Raw genomic sequence first — 21,903 nt, forward strand, 5'->3', positions numbered from 1 at the left:
TTGAATTTGCTTATAGCCATCCTTACAACTTTCTATCACCACCTCAGAGACGACAACCATCTTACCCTGATAGCTTCATTCTTCCGCTAATTTGCATCGCCACTTTCCACTGTCATCTTGAGATGATTTAGGTATTCAACAACTATACACTGTGCATTTTGAGATCAATGATACAAGGCTAAGTGTTAAGGTTGTCCACAACCTTTAAGACTACATGGTGAATTAGACATTTTGAAATGTATATTTAAATTAGCAAATAATTTTCACTTTTGTCAAAAGTTGGCGATTGATAACATAATGTGCTTCGGCTCAAACCATGAGATATGTTCATACCTATGTTCTGACTCAGGCTTTGAATACGAAGTGACCACACGACAGAGCTTTAAGCATAAAATGATAATAAATCTATCTTGACTCAGGCTTTAGACACGAAGTGAACATATGACATAGCTTGAAACATGAAACGATAACACAACTCTTTCTCTCTCTATCGGCAAACACTTTTCATGGACACGCAATAGGATTCTCTGAGACCCACCCTGACATCGTAATAACTCTCCCTCGAGCGTGTATTGTCTTTGAGCAACACAAACTCAACTCGTATATGCTTTTGTCTGATGTGACAGGTGTAATCAGGGCTAAAAGCGACTTAGTACAAAGATGCAAAGAAAAAAGACTAATAGAAGTGCAAGCTCATCAATACTAGTAGTTGCAGCCTGAGAGAAAGCTGGAGAGACGAAATATATATGTTGGTGCTGCTGCAGGTCACGTATTAGATGGATGTATGCAAGCAAAGCTGAGATTTGCTTTGCGTCTTATATCTGATGTGAGTATAGCTAACTGCAAATGGTAGGTACGTAGCCCTTGTATGTAACCAGATTGATTGCAGGGCCCTCGCACCGATAGCACACGACAAAGGCGACAACGCCGCAGGGCTCCGCTGTATTTGGCATTTCATGTGCAGAATCCGGTGCACAGTACCGTATTCGGCACATGAGGTGTCGAAAACACCTGGGTCCATCCTTTTTCGGTGCACGGTGTATTGAAAACCCGTATTCGATGAATAAGTTGCCGAATACATATATTATATTTTTACAAATACATTATTATATTATCTTTTTTTAAATACGGTCCGGTATGTTGTCAATTTTTTTTATTTTTCCCTAAAAACATCCATACGGTATCTGATCGGCTTCTTCTGACATCGCCGAATGCTCGTGCATACATGGACCACGCCACCACGGGATGTTAGCTCGTGTGGTTCACAAGCAAACCATTTCTGAAGCAGCGAACAGGATACGTCAGCCGCCATAAAGCACCCTACTAAGACCCCGCTTTAAGAAACGCAAAAAAGGATTTGGAAAATGGAAGGAATTTTGCAAGAAAACCTATAGTTCTAGACCCTGACTTCTCCCATTTCAATTGTAAACTACTCTCATTTCCACAAAACGGTTCAGTTACTTCAGTATATAGTACATACATAATTCTTGGCAATTTGCTGTTGTTCTAGACCCCGACTTCTCTCCTTTCAATTGTAAACTGCTACACAAAACACAAGTGGCCACGGCATCCAAATCCATAAGGTCGGTCCAGGTGTAAGTGTCACGCTACATCGGTTACGCTATGCCAGTGGATGCAGGAATGGCAGGAATCTGAGACTCCCGGTACGCTACAACTTACAAATGGCAGTACGAAATGGCGACGATGCCCTAGCCTACACGGCTGTGCATGCTCCATTGCAGCACAGTCCATGGATGGAGATTCCATTGGCCTTCTGTGCTCGGGCGGGCCGATCCAAACAGCACGTAAGGTTGCAAACCAATGCAGCCAATCCTTCCACCTCAGCTTTATCATGCCACTAAGAAAATGATAGGGAGAGAGTCAGGGGAAAAGGTGCAGAAAAAGGGTGCTGATAGGATCAGCATCGTCATCATGCTCATCAAGAAGTCATGATGCCTAGGTTTAGCTCTTGTTTGGAACCCACCAAGCTCGTAGAAAAATAATTCATTTTCGTAGGCATAAGAGAAAAAATCCTGAACTAGCCGTTTTGATAAACTAGATTATCATGATGAATATAAAACCAACATAATAAACCGATAAAGTTATCAGGCAATCGTTTGGATTTAGATAAAAAAAGGTGGGTAGTTACAAGTTGTGTAAATATTGAGTTTCATGAACAAATCAATTTTTTATGCATTTCCTTAGCAGCAGTCGTTTGAAATTGACACCACTTACAGTTGATGGGTTTGTGGAGCTTTTCCCGCGAGGTTAGTGAGGGGCATTCGGGTTTTAAGGGTTCCAGCTGCTGTCGGGCTTAGAGGAAGACTCGGGGCAATAGGTTGGATTGGCGGTGTTGGCAGACAACAAGCGGGGCGGTGAGGCACTCGCTGCGGGCCACGGGCGGTGTCGGCGGTGGGTTAGACGAAAACCGGATTGGTTAGCGTGGTGGATGCGGATCCAGCGATGGGGATGCCATAGATGTAAGGGAAAAGGTGGGGGCAGGGGAGCGTGGTTCGACATGATCAGGCATTCGCTGAAGTCTGGACGGTCACAAGGTTGAAGGAAGGAGATCCCTCATATCGCCATCAGATGGTTGTGGTTCGTTGATTGTAAACAGACCCATTTTGAGGCGACGGTAAATTAGCACCTCCTATTTTTTTTTAAGGGTTTGTCTTCATGTCATGTGAGTGAGATCTCGCATGTCATATTTGGAACCGTAAAAGCTCATCCCGGTAAACGTAAAGTTTTATTGCATTTTACAGTCATGAATAGTCCCAATGACTCGTAACCGTAAAGACTACACTAGTTTTTACGCTTACAGTGTGATTTTTATGGTTGCGGAGGTAGTTTTTGCGACTGAGAAATAGCAATTCTATCTTTTTTTTAAAAAAAAACAGAAAGGCAGGAGCTTAATTTGCGGATCAACTAAGAGGATAGACTTTCAATAGGCCCGCAGTACATGAATGGCCAACTCGCACGCTACGGCGCCGTTACAGGATCAAACAAACAAATTTATCTAAAATTAAAAGTGTTTCCCAAAGGTGCGATATATATTTCATGGTCTCCTTTCATGCTGCTCTCCAACTTAAGACCTCATGTCTCTAATACCATGTTGAGTTAAATCTACAAACCAACTCGTATAAAAGTCTAAGATTTTGAAAAAAGATGGACATTACGCTGAATCCATACTAGGCCAGGCCGGATTGGGAGGAAGAGAGCAAAGATTTTGCTCTTCACCAACTTTCGCCCTTGAACTCTCTTTCCCTCCTTTTCCTTTCTCTGATAAGTGACACACCCGGCTGCTACCGCTTTATTTACAGCTCCTCCTAGTATTTCCTCCGCCCTCTCCGCCATTGCTTTTCTGCCGTTCTCACCCCCTACACGGTTACACCTCCTCGTCGTCGTCACCGGCGCCATTATTCCCTCCTATCCGTTCCTAGTTTCCTGGTTTCATCCTTCCTGACGGTCTTCTCCTGCGCGCCGCCGCCCGGTGTTCGCACTCCGGCGACAACATGTCGAAGGTAAGACGTGCTCCTGCTACTAGGATTAATCCTACTCTGATTTCTTTGTGCCATACGTGTGTACAAAGCTGGTCGCCTTTCCAGGGGCATGGGGATCTTCTCGTTTGGATCTTGCTTTGGAATCCAAGAACCATCCGTTGACTGTCTCTTTTAGGCTCTGCTTTTGCACTTTGTTCATCTGTGCTTCCCTTCCCCGTTAGAGTTCTGGTCAGCTAGCACAATCCTTGATCGGAATTCAGAACACCGCAATGATTCTTTGTTCACATGCTTCGATTTTTCTGCAGAAAATTGTGGTGAAGCTGGACCTGCACGACAACAGGGAGAAGCAGAAGGCCATGAAGGTCGTCTCGGCGCTCATCGGTATGGCAGTTGCTTCTTCTTCTCATCATCATGCATCGAGGAGACTAGGAGCAAGCAATTAATCACGTACTGCTCGTGTGCTTGCAGGCATCGACGCGATGTCCATGGACATGGCGTCGCAGAAGATGACGGTGATCGGCATGGTGGACCCCGTGGACGTGGTGAACAAACTGCGCAAGGCGTGGCCAGCGTCCATCGCCTCGGTGGGCCCGGCGAAGGAGCCGGAGAAGAAGAACGAGGAGAAGAAGGACGGCAAGGAAAAGAAGGAAGGGGATGCCAAGAAGGACGGCGACGGGGAGAAGAAGGACGGCTCCAAGAAGGATGGCGAAGAGAAGGACGACTCCAAGAAGGACGGCGACGGCAAGAAGGCGCCGCCGACGGAGCAGCAGATCATCGCCGAGCTGATGAACCAGTACCGGGCGTACAACAACCCGTACATGGACACCCACTACTTCGTGCAGAGCATGGAGGAGAACCCCAACTCCTGCGCCATCTGCTAAGCGTGCTGCGTGAGGTAATCAAGCACGGTTTATTACTACGTGCATGCATGTATCTGCGTACGACTTACGAGACGGATGATCTGATAAGGTAGTTGTGAACCAAGCGTGTCAACAAAAAAAAAATCACTGGCCTACTTCTACTACTGCATGAGTGGCTACTCTTGTGGCCATGGAGGAGGATATGCAGCGTGTCTCGGTATGTGTAAGCAGGGATGGCACTGCTGAAACTCTGCCTTCTGGGATACTAGAGCTGTAATGATATGTAGCTAAAGTTTTGGTTTTGTATATAATACTGGATGCACATGCATGCGTGTGAATCTGCAAATCAATTGATATGCTATTTGTGGCTGAAGGTTAGCTCAGTCACACCATGTATGAATTGGAAAATAATGTCCATTGTGAGATTGACAAGTGGGGCCTGAGAGGCTAAGACAATATGCTAATTGCCTGCCGATGATACTTTTACAACAGGGAAGTGATATTCCAATGTGGGCAATTTATTGCCCCAAGTTGAAAATCACTGTTAAGTCTATTCGCAATATACTGCAAAAATGCATAGACATTATTTGAAGCTTGTGAACTTGTTTTTTTTCCTTTCTAATGACAGTTAGGACAAAACTACTCAAAGTGTTTTGTTTGCCATGCTCTTTCACCCACTCCTATAAGATCATGATATTCAAAGTCTCCCAACAGTTGGAGAATAGAATCTTGAAATGCCACATAACTTCAGCCAAGAAAGATTTCTCACTGATCTCTTTATCTATGACAAACAAGTTGAACAAGAATTTCAAGTGTGCAATCAAGACAAAGGAAAAAAGCACAGATATGTTAAAAGATAGCACTTGGAACAAATTGCCAAGCCGACAATTTGACACATCTCACTCTCATGGATAAGCAAACCTAGCCACCTAAACTAATATTTCTCTCAAACTTGCAATTACATCACGTAGTGATCAAACATATTGGACGGCATGACACCAGACATCATCTTTTGTCCAGAATATAATCAAGCATATCCAAATCCAAGTAGTATGATATTATCAATCAGTGAGCTATTATTGCTTCATTTAGCACACTCATTTGGAGCCAAATCCACATTCTTCAGGCAAGGTTCGCCCAAAGTTTACAGCAAGAAAGCTCACTCAAAGTCTCAAACAGCTGTGGCACACAGACAGTGTTACTTAAAATCTACTCATCATTTACTCTAAAACTTTACCAATCATGCGTCCATAACCATATAGTTTAAACAAAAAAACCAGGGGCTTGTTACAGCAATAAGCTGATAAACACTACAACTCGCAGACCTACTGCTGCAATCTTTACAGAGGAAACGATAAAAAAGCATTAGGTCACCGGGTCTTGAGACGTCAGGTGTTCCAGAACATCTGAAGGACGGAATGAAGGTTTTTTTTTTCAAATAATAACTTTGAACACCAAAGCGATGAAAGGGATGGGGGTGTTTGCCTACACGGATGTGGCTAATTGCATCCACGAATTGGAGTGTAGGCGTGGAATGTGACGATCATGAATTTGGAAGGTTTCAACCAGAACCACTTATCCTCTTGTCTGAAACGTTTCGGTGCAGGTGAGTCGGATGATCACGACGTTCCAGGCTGAATCTCAACAAGCAGTTAAGCTCACTCTTGCCTCTTCCACCAACTGTATGTAGCAGGTGAGCACTGAAATTATCTGAAAAACGGAGGAGACTTACAAAATTAGAACTGTTCCTTCTGTGGATCCTAAACTAGCACTGATTTTGGAATGCTTTGAGCCTACGAATGATGATTGTTCATTACTATTGGAATGTCTTGAGTAATCCAGCATGTCAGTGAAAGATTGTCTTCTGTTAAGATGTCCCCAGCATAGCATCTGTTTGATGTAACAGAAGTAGAATATCCTGTTTGTCTCCAACATTTCTTTTTGGCGAGTGTGTCTCAAACAGTTAATTGATCAGCGTTGCACTGATGCTCCTTGAGAAAAGACAATAGGCATCAAGGGGTATACGTAGGTTAGAATGGATTAGTTCCTGGACTGAGCATTGCTTCATCTTCCTCGAAGTGAAAAGGTGCCTACTTCACCTTAGGCATGCTGTAGCAATTCTCAAAGAAATCAAGGACACCAAGGGCTATATGTAGGTTAGCATGGGTTTGAGTGGAATTCGTCAGGTTAGCTTAGCCACCACAGTTTGTTCTGGGCTGTATATCCACAAGGAAGGGAGCTGCAAGAATCTTGTTCTGCTCACGATGTTTGACCTGTTGGCCCAACAAGGAACATTTTCAGCTGCCATGGAAGTGGAACAGAACTGCCTCCTTCATTCTTTCATTCCCTGTACTTAGCATTTTTTTTTTTAGCACGAACTAGCAAATACAGCTCGTTTATTTTCTAGTTAACCTTGTACAGTCACTACCGTTAACTTGTGCACACCATTGTACATCAGCCAATCCAATTTTGGCAAGTAAGACCCATTCTGAGTTCCTGACCATGCATCCTGTATCCATTACCAGCTAGTACTTTAGATGATGAATGTGCTAAACTTTTTGATCTTCCTCGTCAAAGACCCGCGATCTTGAAGCGACAATATGATTGTTGTTGATCAGAGACGCGTCATCGCCCGAGTGAGTTGGTCCAATAGAACCCATCATGGGTAAGCAAAATCCAATGAAAACTTCGTAGGAGAAAAACTAAAGTAATTTGATCTAGAAAAATCACAAAAGAAACTAAAATAATCTAAAGTTATGGATGTATGGGAAACGCGATCACTGACACCTGCACAATTTAACTTTATTTCTACAACCAGTACACGTGGAAACTACCCCCAAGTTAAGATTATTACGTGGTTTTTCAATAAAGGAGTAGTCCTTACAAAAGATAACTTAATAAAACGGAACTAAGAGTTAATAAAAAGTGTTGTTCCTGTAATCATAACGAAACTATTCAACTTCTTTTCTTTAACTGCAGTTTTGCTAGGTTTATTTGGAGAGTTTACATATCACTTTTGGCTTGCAATCTCCACTTAGAACCCATTTGGTAGAACTTTCAATCTTCTGATTTTATGGTGAAAGTGATTCTAAGATAGAAGTAGATTTTATAGTGAAAATGATTCTTGTGAAATCGTTTGGTATGTTAGTAGTGAAAGTAATTCCTGAGAAAAAATTGTGTTGAAATTGAAAAAAATCCGTCGGGAATCGGTGAAAGCTAGATTTTTCGGTTCCTACCTCGTAGTACAAAACGCGGGAGTGATTCTCTGTGATTCTACCGCAGAATCGATTCTGCAGCAGGACGTTTGGTAAAGCTCCCGCCGATTCTGAGGTGAAATCAACTCCCAGAGCTCTACCAAACGGCCCTTAGTATATCCAATATGTTTGGATCATGACTAAATGAAATAGGAATAAAGCTTAAAAATAAATTTTAATTGGAGCAAACGCTATTGTTGGGCGCTTTAGCTCAATCGAAACAATGTGGGTTTTGATAAAGCGATGATTCACTCTTCTATGTAGGTGATTTTTTGGGACACACACCAGATAAGGTTCTGAGCATTATTACAGGATAAGGAGGAGCGGGCTACCATGCTACTTTTTGGAGACATCTGTTATGGATTTCTTCTCCAAGTATGAGTGGGGTTTTAGCAATATATTAGATGTTTGATGAAGAACTTTATCTATTTGTTAAATCTTATTTGCTTAGCTTGTGAATTATGTTTATATGGCAGAAAGAGTCTACATCATACTGAACATCTTGTAATAAGGACAACGGATGGGATATTTTATTCCATTATCTAAAAAAAGGGTGAGCCCATAATTCGATGGTGCAGCTTAGCCCACGGTTTGTTCTGGTTAGGAGTGAAAATGGGCCGGATTTTCCCATCCAAATCGTTTTAAATACTAATCGGAGCTCGGAGATTGGATATCCGAAAGAAATCTCGGATATCAGATCGGATCTTAGATAGTTATATCGGATATCGGGTTCGGATATAGAGAGGCAGTTATCCATCGAAATCAGACATCCGAGAATAAAATTAGATATATCCAAAGACTATCTGACAACTATCCGAGCCTATTCCAAAGCTTATAGTTTTTTCATACGGAGTCGGATATAGACAATATTTATATGAAAATTGCAGCTATTGATAAGATCTACAAGTTTGTAGTTGATTCTTTTTTCATTTAAATATGTTAAAATAATTAATAGAAGCTTCAGTCATCATATTGGGTATCCATAACTTCTCCGATTTTACTTTAACATAACTTCTTCTATGAAAGTATATTGTTAATTTGCTTGTTGGACCTCTAATATAGTTAAGTTTTGGATACATGAAATGGGCAAACAATTATAACATATGCGATATATATGTTTGTTGCTTTTACTTAATATTCGAATAAATATTCGTGATTGACACTATCTGCATCTCACTCATCACATATTCGATTTGTATTCATGACTAAGACTATTCACATCCGTATATATATCCAATACTATCTATATTTAATTCTGATTCCGTTAAAAAAATAAGATAAGATATAAGATCAATATCTGTTCATATTCTATCCAATTACTAGGCACCTAGTCCTTTGTCTGCGTATCACGAGTATGTGAGCTGCACGCATGCATATGGATCCTGTTTTGCTCAGAATGGTAGGCCCGTAAGCCCAACTTGGATCATTTTTTGGGTCCTGGTGCATTCTAACTGACTTCTTCATCTATCCCTTATCTCAGCTCGGTCTCTTCTTATCTGTGCTAACCTTGGCCACTCACCACTGTTACCATGTTCCAACCCAATTGTGGTAAGTAAGATCCATCTTTAATTACTGCTTTCGGTCATAAATACATATCGTTTTGAAAAGTCCAATACAATTTTTAAAACCTTGACTAACAATAACTTTCAAAATATTTAGTTTGAAAATCTTAAAATTATATGTGTAGATTTGTCTTGAAAAAATATTTTATAATATCATAAATTTAATAGGTTTTATAAATATATTCTAATAAAAATAGTGGACAAATGTATGCATTGGAGATAGTACTTTACCTAAAATGATATGTATTTATGGTTGGAGTAAGTATATTGTAGAAGTTGCTCAACAGTCCATCTTGCATGACCTTCTGTTTTGCCTAATGTGATGTCATGCACGAGGCAGGAACAGCTAGGAATTCTAAGTAGGGGGGCAGCGAAACAAGATCAACATATTATTATATGGACTATCACTAAGTATTTGTAACATAAAAGTTCAAAAATTCATTACGTAAAAGCTGACAAATGGGGGGGGGGGGGGGGGAGTTTAGAAGATGAAGAACTAACATTTCATTTTAGACGTACTTTGCGTGTCTTTATATCATAAAAGTCATTAATAAGCATGTCTGTTGTGAACTCTATTACAATATCTTTCTCAATGTAGATTATCAAACAATCTTTTCTTCCTCCTCTTCTTGTTGTGCAGCAAGCAAGCTAGCAACTTCATCTAACTCAAAGCATGAACAACATAATCATTTTGTCCTGGATCTCTTTGTACATGACACACATTGTCTTTCTTCTTGTAAAAAGATTCTATTATCTTCATTCTATGCTTATTCATGATTATCCTTCAAAGATTAATAGTCCAATTAGAAAATTAGCATGTACAAGGCTACAAGAACCAAATTGGAGTTAAATTAGAAAATATAATAATGATTCAAAGAAGTCTCACCTTGCTTTAGCAGTAGAACTTGCTGATTGCAGTCTGCAGGAAGTTGGAACTAGGATTCACGCCTGTTGCAAACTTGCTGCACTTGCGAAGTTGCGATCCCGCTCCGCGGGCTATGCCGGTTGCAAACGATGAAACAGTCAAACGAAGCTGCTTGCGGCAGTGCAGGCGTGGGTTAGGGAGTGCGGACCGTGGAAGCGAGGAGGCAGGAGCGGCGGCGTCAATGCGTCGTAGACTAGCCAAGCCAATAGCAATCGGTAGAAGCCTCGAACTAGAAGGCCAGATATATACAATAAGCTAATTACTCATACTTAGTCCCATACAACCGCTAATTAGGCCCATTATACACTGAACTATACTGCCTTAGATATATACACTAAAATTCATTAATTTTCATCTCATATGGCGTAATAATTTTTAAAATTATTTTTAATCCTAGTTTATTTGGTGAAAAGTGAATTCCTTTACGGTACTTCATTTATATGCATTTTTTATTTCATATGATATTCTTTTTTAATTTAATTTGAATTAAAATAAATTAAAACATGCACAAATTCATCCAAACGCTTATGTAATGCATATAAATATAAATATGTACAAATTAAGATGTTTATAAAAATCATCATAATCAACTTAGCTCATCTCATCGATCTAATTAAAAAAAACTGACACATCACATCCAATCCAACAAAACGAAAAATTAGATTATATCATTAAAAAACATAGATAACAGTATCTCATAGTATCTTATCCTCCCACCTGATTCATTGTACGGCCACCGTACTTGTCATTTTTTCTGTCACGGAGTAGTGTGGCCGTCAAGAAAAAAGTGGCTTCTGTTTGGGCCTCCGACGATATTGGGCCGAGTCTCACCATGTCTAGGTTCTTCCGATAATCAAGGTTGGGCTGGGCTGGGCCAAAGTTACGAGGTTTGGTCTGGCCTATGGATATTATCATTCCTGTCCTAATTCTCAATATTGGCAGGCTAATTTACCATCCAAGTGTTCTACTTTGATCAACATTTTCCCTAGTTGAAATCTACACAGGTTGATTTTCACAGTGACCTCTTCCCCGCGAAGAAGAACGCCAGCCATCACCCTGTTGACTCGATGCTGCTCGCTCTCTGCAGTTCGTCAATTGCCAAACTGAACACGAGCAAAACTCTGCTTCCTTGCACGCAACATATCCACGAATCACGTGCATTTTCTATCTAACTGCAAGATCATCTCACTAGATTTTCTAACCCCCACAACCAGCAGCCTACCTACAAAAGCCTAGAAGTAGTATACTGCTGCACATACACGCACACGCACAGTCAGTTCACCGATGCATGCCATCTCTTTCAACCGGTGACTCTGGTGCCAACTTCTGCATGCCCAACTTTTGCTACCTAAATCCAGAACAATTTGATCCCGATTCGAGCTTCGCGTCCCCAAATTTCTGAATAAACAACGGGGGCTTCTGAATTCCGGCTCCTGCTCACCTACACGAGCCGCTCGTCTCAGCTTTCCTCTCGCCTTAGCTCACCTACTGAACCAGTGTAAAATCACGCAAGATCACAGTGGCCGTACCGGTTGGTACTCTGATCTTCCGACGATTCCAGTGCTCGCAACTCGACATGTGTTCGGGACCGGAATGGTTGTGATCTTCGCTTGGTTCAGCTCGTTCCTTCTGATTATCTGGTCGGTTCAGTATGGGTGTGATTTTCTTGTCCGTATAGATGGTATGTACAGGCTGAGTATAATTATATTTATTAATGTATATGTTTAGATAGATTAAACTGAGTATATATTTTGTTGATCGAGTTGTATGAGCAGATATAAACATTAAAATTATAATTAGTTGTTTGTATACAAGTGATTTTATAATACTAATATGTGAGTTTGTTTGTATGACTAAATACAATAGTCCGAATTTGAAACTCAATTTGAGCATCTCTCGTGATCTAGACTATAGATGTGCATTTATATCCGTCCAAATAGACTAAAACACTACATACAACAAATCAAACCTATTTCACCTTAAAAATTATACACATCCGACCAAAATCTTCTCCTAAGGCCAACCAATCTGCACCTACGTACACGAGGGGAATAAATCAGGGAATGCACTACTTTATTCATGCTGATCAGTGTCCGGGTTGGGGTTTGACTTTGTTTTCTATGTGTCCGGAAGAAGTGCCAAAAGTTTCTGGGATAATGGACTCCTCTGTATTTTTAACTCTGGCCTATGACGCACGAACTGTGACTGCATTTGACTGTATGTCCGGATCAAATCATGCGGAATTGTACTGCACCAGAAGACATGTTTCGAATTTGAAGTTTCAGGCTCCATCTTTTAAATCTCGGAGAGCTAATGTGCGTACATAAGAATGTTCAAGATGTTGAGGTCACGATTACTGAGATGCAAAATTATACTGCCGTAAGGACATAGCCAACGGCTTCCTTTCCGGAACAAAAATTTTATCTGAGGTGTTTTTTGTTTCTTTCAGTGTTTTACGATTTCTCTTTACGGTTCTGGTCACCAAAGGAATTTTAAATTCATTTCATTCAGAAGAGAATTTTTTCTCATTTTATTTCATGATCCTCTCAAAGTTAAACTTTTAACTGTTGATGATAAAAAAAAAAAATGAGAATAATAATAAAATTAGAAAAAAAATGAAATGAAAGGAATATAGTTGAAGAGGGTCATGGCTTCTGTATCTATGCAAACGTGTCTGCACGGAAAGATATTTCTCTTCTAGTACGTGCGTTGGCACGAAGATTTTGGATCATGCACGGATCGAATCGAGTATTGACTAGCGCAACCGGGAACGTGCTAGAACGCCTAGGTGTAGCGTCTTGTACTCAGGTCCTTCGGTGTAAGCTGGTACGACATATTTACTGCATGCACTGTACATATTTTTTTTCTTATTTTGACCTATTTTATTCTAATATTTGAATACTAACCCTTCCTACGTTATATTTTTTAGAAACTAATCTTTTTAGTTACTACCGTAGTGGCGCGATAATATATCGTTGTCACACCAAAGTAGAAAAGTCAACGTCAAAACGTGGATAGCCTGGCAAGTATGATCTTTTTCAGTGGGTGCTATGACAGGAGTCATTTGTCAAGCCAGTATGACTAGGAGGACCAAAAAAATATTTGCTACAAGTTAATATTAAAATTTTGGAATAAAAAGGGTTAAAATAAAAAATCATTCTTGAATAATCTTCCCTCCACTTGGTAACCCAGAAGCAAGACGTGTGTACAGCCATGTGCGTACGTCGAGTGCTACAAATGCTCGACCATGTACGTAGAAAAAATGTGTGAATTATGGACAAAGTCCTTGTCATCAATCATGTGCTTGAGAGCCGTATTTCGAACCCGTATTTGTCATCAATCTGCACCTACAAATGCTATGGCCGGCTGGACATGCTGATTTGTGCTACAACATAGTTTCTGCGGCCGGGGGCTTTGTCGTAGTGTACTCTTGCCGCACCGGCTTGTTTGCATGGAAACAAACAAGCAGCTGCAGCTGGGAACTGCAACGCTCAAGAAAATTGTGTGCTTGTGCTTTACTTTCTGTTCTTTGCTTGGACTTGCCTCCAATTTCAAGGGAAACTTCTCGCCTTTTCACTAGTAAATTTTCACACGTCCTAATGTCTTGCCGGGCGGCATGCCAGCCCAATGGAGAACCGTCGGATGGATCAATGACAGAGCAAGAAAGCTCTAAAACAGAGAGATTAGAGCCGTCAGATGATCTGATGGTAGGGTAAAAAACTTAAAACAGAGAGATTAGTACAACGATGGGTTATAGATGCTGTCGGTGAATCAGAAATCGAGGGTCCCCGAATCCTGAGATTAGGCCAGCAATCCGTCACGTGGCGCCATCCCGCGGAGTCTCCTCCGCGAAGTAAAAAGATTAAGTCCTGAGAGAGGGCGCTCGGGGCCACAGTCAGTGGTCTCTGAGTACCCAAGTCCCCCGATGATCTGCGAAGTCTAAGTGTCGGGAAGAAAGTGCTCGGAGAGGTATATGGTGGCCCCCGAGCACCCAAGTCCCCCGACGATCAGAAAAGTTAAGTACCAGGAGAAGTGTGCCTGGGGTCGCGAGCGATGGCCCCTTGGGCACCCAAGTATCCCGAGGACCCACTGAAGGAAGTTCCGGGAGAGAGTGCTCGGGGCTGCGTGCAGCGGCCCCCGAGCACTCGGTCCCCCGAGGATCCGTACAAGCGTGCCCGGGAGAGAGTGCTCGGGGAGGTGAACAGTACCCCCGAGCACTCGGTTCCCCGATGATCAAGAAAGGGCATTCTCGGTAGAGAGTGCTCGGGGAGGTAAACAGTGACCCCCGAGCACTCGGTTCCCCGACGACTCAGAGAGCCCCCTGACAGTGGTCCCCGCAGGGGCCCACTGATGAGATGTCAGCCAGTCAAAGACCCGATGCCGCATTAAAAGAGCGCGCGTGGCCTGTCACCCCCAACTGCTCCCGCCACGCTCGGTGTCAGTTCCTGCCACTTTCTGGCAGAAGGACGTGGGGTCATTAAATGCACGGTCCCATCCGGCCCGTCTCGGGATAACATCGTAAGGGCCGAGGTGTTCCGTCTACCGCGCGGACGGGCACGCCGGACCGCTCTACGGCTGTCCGATGGGCCCTCTCCATGGCGCCTGTTGCCAGTGCATTTTATGGTGATGGATGACCGGGTGTGGGGCGTATTTTCCACCCCCGATCACTTCGCACAGAGGCTATGATGACGCCCTTTCTATTTATGGTATCTTGGAACTCGTGCCCCCCTCCCGTTCGGGGCACGCTACTGCCGACGGGTATTTAAAGCAGCCGACAGCACGGACAAAAGACAAGTTTTTGAAGCTTTAAAATCTCTGAGCAAGCTGAAGAAACTGAGAATAGGCTTTAAGGCAGAGAAGAGAAGAGAAGATCGAGAGCACTCAGAGCCAACAGACACACGCAGACCGAAGAACAAGGGGCTCCAGGCTCTAAGATAGATAAACATTCTTATAACCAGCAACATCCTTGAGGGACATTCTCAAGGCATTTATAGTATCCATACAAGAGTACGGTGTTATGCATCCGTGCGGCCCGAACCTGTCTAAACACCAGCGCATTTACTTCGTTCCACACTAGATCATTCCACCTCACCGGCCATCGCATTCATACCCATTTATTTCTCCGACGAACATATTCAGGATCATCCCCCGGCCGAATATCTAAAAAGGATCTCTCAAGATCCCTGCGACAGGAGTTAACCCTCCAACAGATACGGATCCAATGAAGAAGCTATCCAACAACTTACAACTGTCATCTCAAAGAAATTAAAAAACAGGTATATATATATATATATATATATATATATATATATATATATATATATATATATATATATATATATATATATATAACTGCCTGTTTATATATTAAAAATCAAAAAACTGTAAAATTAGGTTTCTATCTGAAAAAATTGCAAAAATAGGCATGATTGTTCTTCCAACAGACAACATCTTAAAAAAAATGTTGTCTTTCCAACAAACGACATGTTAAAAAATAAAAACATTACATTATATTGCTCTTAAAGTTCAAAACACTATTGAAATAGTTGTGAAAAATTTGAAAATAAATATATGTTGCAGAGGATACTATAATATAGGTTTAAAAAAGTTACATATAAAAAATATGATCTATACAATGAGGAAGAGAAAAAACAAATTTATTATACTCAGACTGTGTAAAATAAAATTTGTGTTTTTTGTTTCTAGTTGTAAAAGTAGTTGTTTGATTTGGTTTTTTTTTTTGGAGAGATAGATTATAGCATCATCTACAATATATATTTTTTTCAGAATTTTTTATGACCATTTTGATAGTGTTTTGAATTTTTAGAGCAATGAAACATTTTTTTTTTATTTTTTAACCTGTCGCTTGTTAGAAAGGCGATATCCTTATTTTTAAAAAAGATGTCACCTATTGGAAGGGCGGTATCGGCAAATCTATTTTTGTATTTTTTCAAATGGGTATCTAATTTTGTAATTTTTTGATTTTTGAAATATAAAAAATAAAAAAAGCTCTCTGATCGTCTACCCACGAATGGACTCCGACACGGAAGGTTTTCTTGAAGCTTGGAAGAAAGAGTAGTGACCGGGAGCTTGGCTCCGCTGGCTTTCCCTAAGCTATAGTAGCAAAAATCGATCACAAGATTGTTTTTTAGATCCTGGTGTCGATCTGTCCGTTTTCCCTTCTCTGATTGGCTTTCTGCCATTAGGTGTAGAGAGAAGGGCTAGATCGACGTCCGAAGAGGGCTAGTTTCATATATAGTACTCCCTCCGATTGCAAATGTAGGTCGTTTTAGACTTGTGCACAAGAATTAAGAAAGTAGATCAAATGATCTTGTTACCCTTTGTTTATTCTGTATTGGAAAAGATAACTCATTCATATGTGAGAGTGATAGCATTTATTAAACAAGGGCAAGATAGGAACAAAAGAGAAAAAAGTGCATAGAAGTTCGAGAATGACTTATATTGAGAGAATAGTTGAGAAAGCTAAAACGACCTACATTTGCAACCAGAGGGAGTAGCTACATAGGTGTAGTTTTGGTTTGGTAGGTGCAAGGTTAGTACTCTGGATCTTGTCGGTGTTGGTGTTACTACTATCGCTGAGTATATCATGGTTGCTGTTGCTGGGGCAGTTGGTGAGTTTTCTGGAAGTTTTTTTGCTCCTCTGCACGGCTCTCCGTATTCGTCCTCGGTGTTTTTAGCGAGTTCGGTGAGCGTCCTTACAGGTGGGATGTGTGGTTTGTTTGTAGTGTTCTTGTAGCTGGGGAGATGCTTTTAGTTCGGGTTGTTGTCTTCGATTTCGCCGGGAGCTCCGGTGAAGGTCGACCTGTGTGTGTTTGTGAATGGAAGGATGTTCTTTTCGCATCCCCTTGGTCATTTTTGTTTCTAGGTCGTCGGGTAGCTTGTCGGCGACCGCAGAGGTTCATAGTGTTGGGTTTCCAATCTTCGTTGGTTTGAAGGTTGGAGGTGTCAGATTTGTCTTCCTATTTTCTTTGTTTCTATCGGCTCGGGGATGGCCAATGTGCTTTTATCTGCATAGATGCGTCTTAGGTGTAGTTACACGGTGTTGGATGATGTGACTTTACCAAGGTTTGGAGTTTCCCATCGATGGAGCAACAGGAGGATTTGGTGGGTGGCTTTTTTGCGTCAAAATGAACTGGAGACATGAAGGAAGATGAACAGGACCTAAAAGGGCTTTGTTGTAATTTTAATTTTTTTCAAGGATCCTTTATGTCACTTGAATGTATGGGGGTGTTTCTGTGCTGGAAAATTAATGAAATCCCTCCCCTTTTCCGGAACAAAAAAAAGAATGGACTCCGACAGGTGCAGACGCTGAGCTTACTTGGGCTGCCTGCCTGCGCCTGGTCCGCCGGACCCCGAGCCCAGCCGAGCCGCACCAGTTGGCCGTGTCAGTTGAACAACCACCAACCCCTGTGCTTTAATGCGACCATCATCAATTCACTCGCCCGCCACTGCAGCATCCTCTTCTTCTCCTCCTACTTTACATTACCACCACCAGTCCACCACCTTCACTCGGCTCGGCGCGCTGCTACAGGCTTTGCTGGTGTCTGCGTTCCTTACTGGCCCTCGGCGGCGGCAAGCGTACGTCGGGATGGGCGCCGCGACGCGGTCGGCATTGGCGTCAACCGGCCGTGTGGCGAACGAGGCCGTCAGCTTCGTGGTGTTCATGTTGCTGGACGTGCTCGAGGTGCTGTTGTGCATCGTCTACAAGGTGGCGGACTACGTCGTCGAGGGAGCGTGGCGGCCGTGCTACTGCTCGCGGTCGTCCTCGGCGTCGGCGGCGGCGGGGGCGACGGGGAAGATCGTCGTGTCGGAGCGGGGAGGGTCCAAGGTGGTCAGCATGCTGTCGGCCACCAGGCTGCACCTGGAGGACATCTCCGACACGCTCTACACGCGCCCGTCCGTGCTCGCCTGCGCCGCCGCCACCGCGTCGGCGTCGTCGTCCTCACCAAGGCGGAGCGTGAGGGTGCCGTCCACACCAGCGGGGGTCACCGTGCACTCCGCCATCGTGCAGATGCTGCGGGGCAAGATCGGCGTCGGCGACGGCAAGCACAAGCCGTACCCGTCGACGCGGTGGTCCGACTGCCACTGCGCCAACTGCAACCCGGCCGACACCGACCGCCTCTTCGTCCACGTCGAGGCGCCGCAAGGTACGTCACGCTTCACGCACCCGTCCGCCATTAACACGCACGGCTCGGCAGCAACAAGGTTCACCTCTCTCACCACCCGCCATTAACCCATGATGGCTCGCCAGACGGCGCGGCGACGGAGGAGGACGTGCTGTTCATCCACGGGTTCATCTCGTCGTCGGGGTTCTGGACGGAGACGGTGCTCCCCAACGTGAGCCCGGAGGCGCGCGCGCGGCGGCGGCTGTTCGCCGTGGACCTCCTCGGGTTCGGGCGCAGCCCCAAGCCGGCGGACTCGCTGTACACGCTGCGGGAGCACGTGGAGATGATCGAGCGCTCCGTCATCGAGCGGCACGGGGTGAAGTCGTTCCACATCGTCGCGCACTCGCTCGGCTCCATCCTCGCGCTCGCGCTCGCCGTCAAGTACCCCGCCGCGGTCAAGTCCCTCACCCTCGTCGCGCCGGTACGCCCCCGCCTGATCTGACGATTTTCCCGCGTGTTCTGGCGCTAGTATTCTCACATCAAACCGTGGCTGGGCTGTGGGTCGCAGCCGTACTTCCCGGTGCCGCGAGGGGAGGTGGGCACGCAGTACGTGCTCCGGAAGGTGGCACCGCGGCGGGTGTGGCCGCCGATCGCGTTCGGGGCCTCGGTGGCGTGCTGGTACGAACACCTCAGCCGCGCCGTCAGCATCGTGCTCTGCAAGCACCACCGCCTCTGGGAGCTCGCCTTCCGGGTCTTCACCCTCTACAGGTAAACCAAATTTACCAAGTGCAAAATCCAAATTCACCTTGAATTCACCATCAGCTAACGCGTGACATCATCTGCAAACAAAATCGTATGTACCAAGAGTACAATTTATCATTCTTCCGTTGGAAAAGAATTTTGATGTGCATATGTGTAGCTAAATTAGGCCAGCGACCAGCTCAACAACATTTTCTTGCATCGTTGCAGCGGTTTTGGGAGTTGTTTGGGCTTTGCCGCTTGGCCATCTTCCATTGGGCGGCTTTCATAAATCAGTGGGAATTAAGCGAGCTCGTAGGTAGAGGAACTCGCATTAAGATCTCAGGATACTACTTGTATACTAAGGGGTGTTTGGCAGAGCACCAGTTTCATAAATTCGTGGAGCTGAGTTTTTTAAACTCCACGAAATTAATAAAATTGGAGCTGTAATTTTTTAAATTACGTAGTGTATCTATTTTGTTTTTATTTTAAACTAAAATATATAGTTTTAACTCTATTGTTATAGATTTTGTGGAGCTAAGCTTCACAAATTTAATGGAGCTAGAGCTCTGCTAAACACCCTCTAGAGTTTGTTTGTTAGAACTACAGCTTTAAAAATTCTTAAAATAAGTATCATTGGCTCTAAAAATTTATGAAGTTAAAGCTGAATGTATATTAAAATATTTAGATGAGTCATTTTATTTATATTCCAGATTAAAAATAGATATTTAAACTAATTTATAATAACCTACCAATATTAGATCTGAGGCTAGCAGGAGCCTTAAAAAACATGGTCTAAATCTTCGTGCTCCAGCGTGTATATGAGTGCATTGATGCGAGTGATCGATGGGAGTTAATACGAGGCATAGGAATGTGCTTGACCCACGGTCAACCATTGGTGCTCGGTGGAGCAGCATGTCGCCATCACCATCTGCCGGGTGGCCATGGCCAAACGTACGAACAGACCACCTACTGCACCGGCTGCTCAACTGATTTCATTTTACTCATCTGCTAATCTCCATCCGTGAATTGGAAACAAAGATTCCGGGACTGTCTGTCTATGCATCGCAAAAACTGTACGATCAAATTTCGTGCTCTCAATGCTCCTTACGGACCCGACGAAATTCGACTAATTTCAAAGCAAATCCGGTGGCCACAAATTTGATGGATAAGAAGAAAATATCACTCGAGAAATAGGAGTGAGTACCAAAACTATTTCATTAAAGGGTACTATTTAGATTAGGATACATAATGGCACTAATGTTCAAGGTTGATGAGTGGACTATTTTTTTTGTCTTTTTCTTTTTTTAGTCTTTGATGTAAACTTCATTTATTGTAGCAATTTTGATATTACATTTTTTTCTAAAATAGTTTATAGATATCTAAAACTTTTCTCTGTTTTCGTTTACTTGTCACCAATAATTTATTGTAGCAATTTTGATATTGCATTTTTTCTACGAAAAGTCGTGAAATATGCTTTATTAGTATTGTATACTTTTAAGTATTCGTAAATATTTTGTAAAAAAATGTATTGTCAAAATTACAATAGTATTTTATTGGTGATAAGTAAACGAAAACGGAGTTAGTATGGTTCTTGTTTCCAGTAGAAGGCCTTAAGGGTGACCTCACAGGTATCTAACTGTTGATTCTGATGCAGCTAGTGGAGTGTATGAAGAGTAGTTTAAGAAAATTAGTGATGTAGCTAAAGCAAATTAATAGTAAATTTGGTTTGAAAATGACAATATTTGACTAACTACTCATCATGCTCCAACGGGCAGGGTAAGGACATACCTCATGGACGGCTTCTTCTGCCACACCCACATTGCCTCATGGCACACCCTCCACAACATCATCTGCGGCAGCGCCGGCAAGATCGACAAGTGCCTCGAGATCGTCAGGGACCAGCTCACCTGCGACGTCACCGTCTACCATGGCAGGGACGACGAGCTCCTCCCGGTGCAATGCAGCTACGCGGTGAAGGCGAAGATCCCGCGCGCCCAGGTCAAGGTGATCGACGGCAAGGACCATGTCACCATTGTCGTTGGACGTCAGAAGGACCTGGCCAGGGAGCTGGAGGAGATCTGGGACAGGAAACGGTGACGATGCAGAGCGATACATAGGATAAAGAGATCACAGAGAGTGTTAAGAGGGCACCTCAGAATGAGTTTAACAGAAGGGTGGGTCTTCGAAGAAGAAGAAGAAGAACGCGACTGTAATGAGCAACAGGTTTCTGAATGAAGGCAACAGGAAGTGTAAGGGCAGAAGGGCTCGAGAGAAATGTGAAGGTTACCTAATTACATTTACCCTTTTCTTTTTCATTGTTTTTCTTCTCATTCTCAAGTTTTCATATTGAAGGCTGAGAAAATTCTTGCCTGGTCCTGTGTATAATTATGATCAAATGATGAGTCGTTTCGGTTGTGATCCGTGACAGAATGTGAGATGATCAATTCGTGTAGCTTGTACCTTCTCTTCCCCTGTTTTTCTGGTCCATTCTTCCATCTTCTTTCCCATTCATGCATGTTATCTTAGATAAAGGAATGTTTTTATTCCGGCTTACGAGGTTTGCATCTAACAATTCATTATTACACGTTCGAGCTATAAGCTTAAAATAAAATACCAACAGATAGTATTGGGTTATAAGCTCAAAATACGAGAGAAAAGCATCAAAGACATAATCTATTAGAACATATCCACCCATGCTTGGCAAAAATCTCTATGATGATCATCTCTAAGGTGCGGTAAGCCCACTTCATTCTTACTCTCGTAATTTCTTTTTGAATAAGGAGCACAAACAGATTCAATATGTTTACCTAAATATTACCTGCATATAAGATTGTGATCGACATTTATAAAAAATAATGCCATTCCTGCTTAACCATATCACCTAACAGAGAGCAATTGTCCCAACCAAAATTTGAGGTCTCCATGTTGAGTCGAC

The 21,903-nt window shown here is 43.0% G+C and overlaps 2 protein-coding genes across 2 annotated transcripts; both read left to right on the top strand.

Moving 5' to 3' along the window:
• The first annotated feature begins 3,098 nt into the window (after positions 1-3,098).
• LOC133908037 (heavy metal-associated isoprenylated plant protein 39-like) lies at positions 3,099-4,792 on the top strand. The gene is made up of 3 exons (XM_062350169.1): positions 3,099-3,521; positions 3,806-3,881; positions 3,969-4,792. Exons 1-3 carry the CDS (start codon positions 3,513-3,515, stop codon positions 4,379-4,381), a joined length of 498 nt encoding a protein of 165 aa, XP_062206153.1. The 5' UTR covers positions 3,099-3,512; the 3' UTR covers positions 4,382-4,792.
• A 12,732-nt stretch (positions 4,793-17,524) lies between these two features.
• LOC133906956 (probable lysophospholipase BODYGUARD 1) lies at positions 17,525-21,458 on the top strand. Its single transcript, XM_062348924.1, has 4 exons — positions 17,525-18,269; positions 18,374-18,708; positions 18,796-18,995; positions 20,744-21,458. Exons 1-4 carry the CDS (start codon positions 17,540-17,542, stop codon positions 21,063-21,065), a joined length of 1,587 nt encoding a protein of 528 aa, XP_062204908.1. The 5' UTR covers positions 17,525-17,539; the 3' UTR covers positions 21,066-21,458.
• Positions 21,459-21,903: the final 445 nt, after the last annotated feature.

The sequence above is a fragment of the Phragmites australis genome, chromosome 24, assembly GCF_958298935.1.
Source record: "Phragmites australis chromosome 24, lpPhrAust1.1, whole genome shotgun sequence".
Classification (NCBI taxonomy): Eukaryota; Viridiplantae; Streptophyta; class Magnoliopsida; order Poales; family Poaceae; genus Phragmites; species Phragmites australis.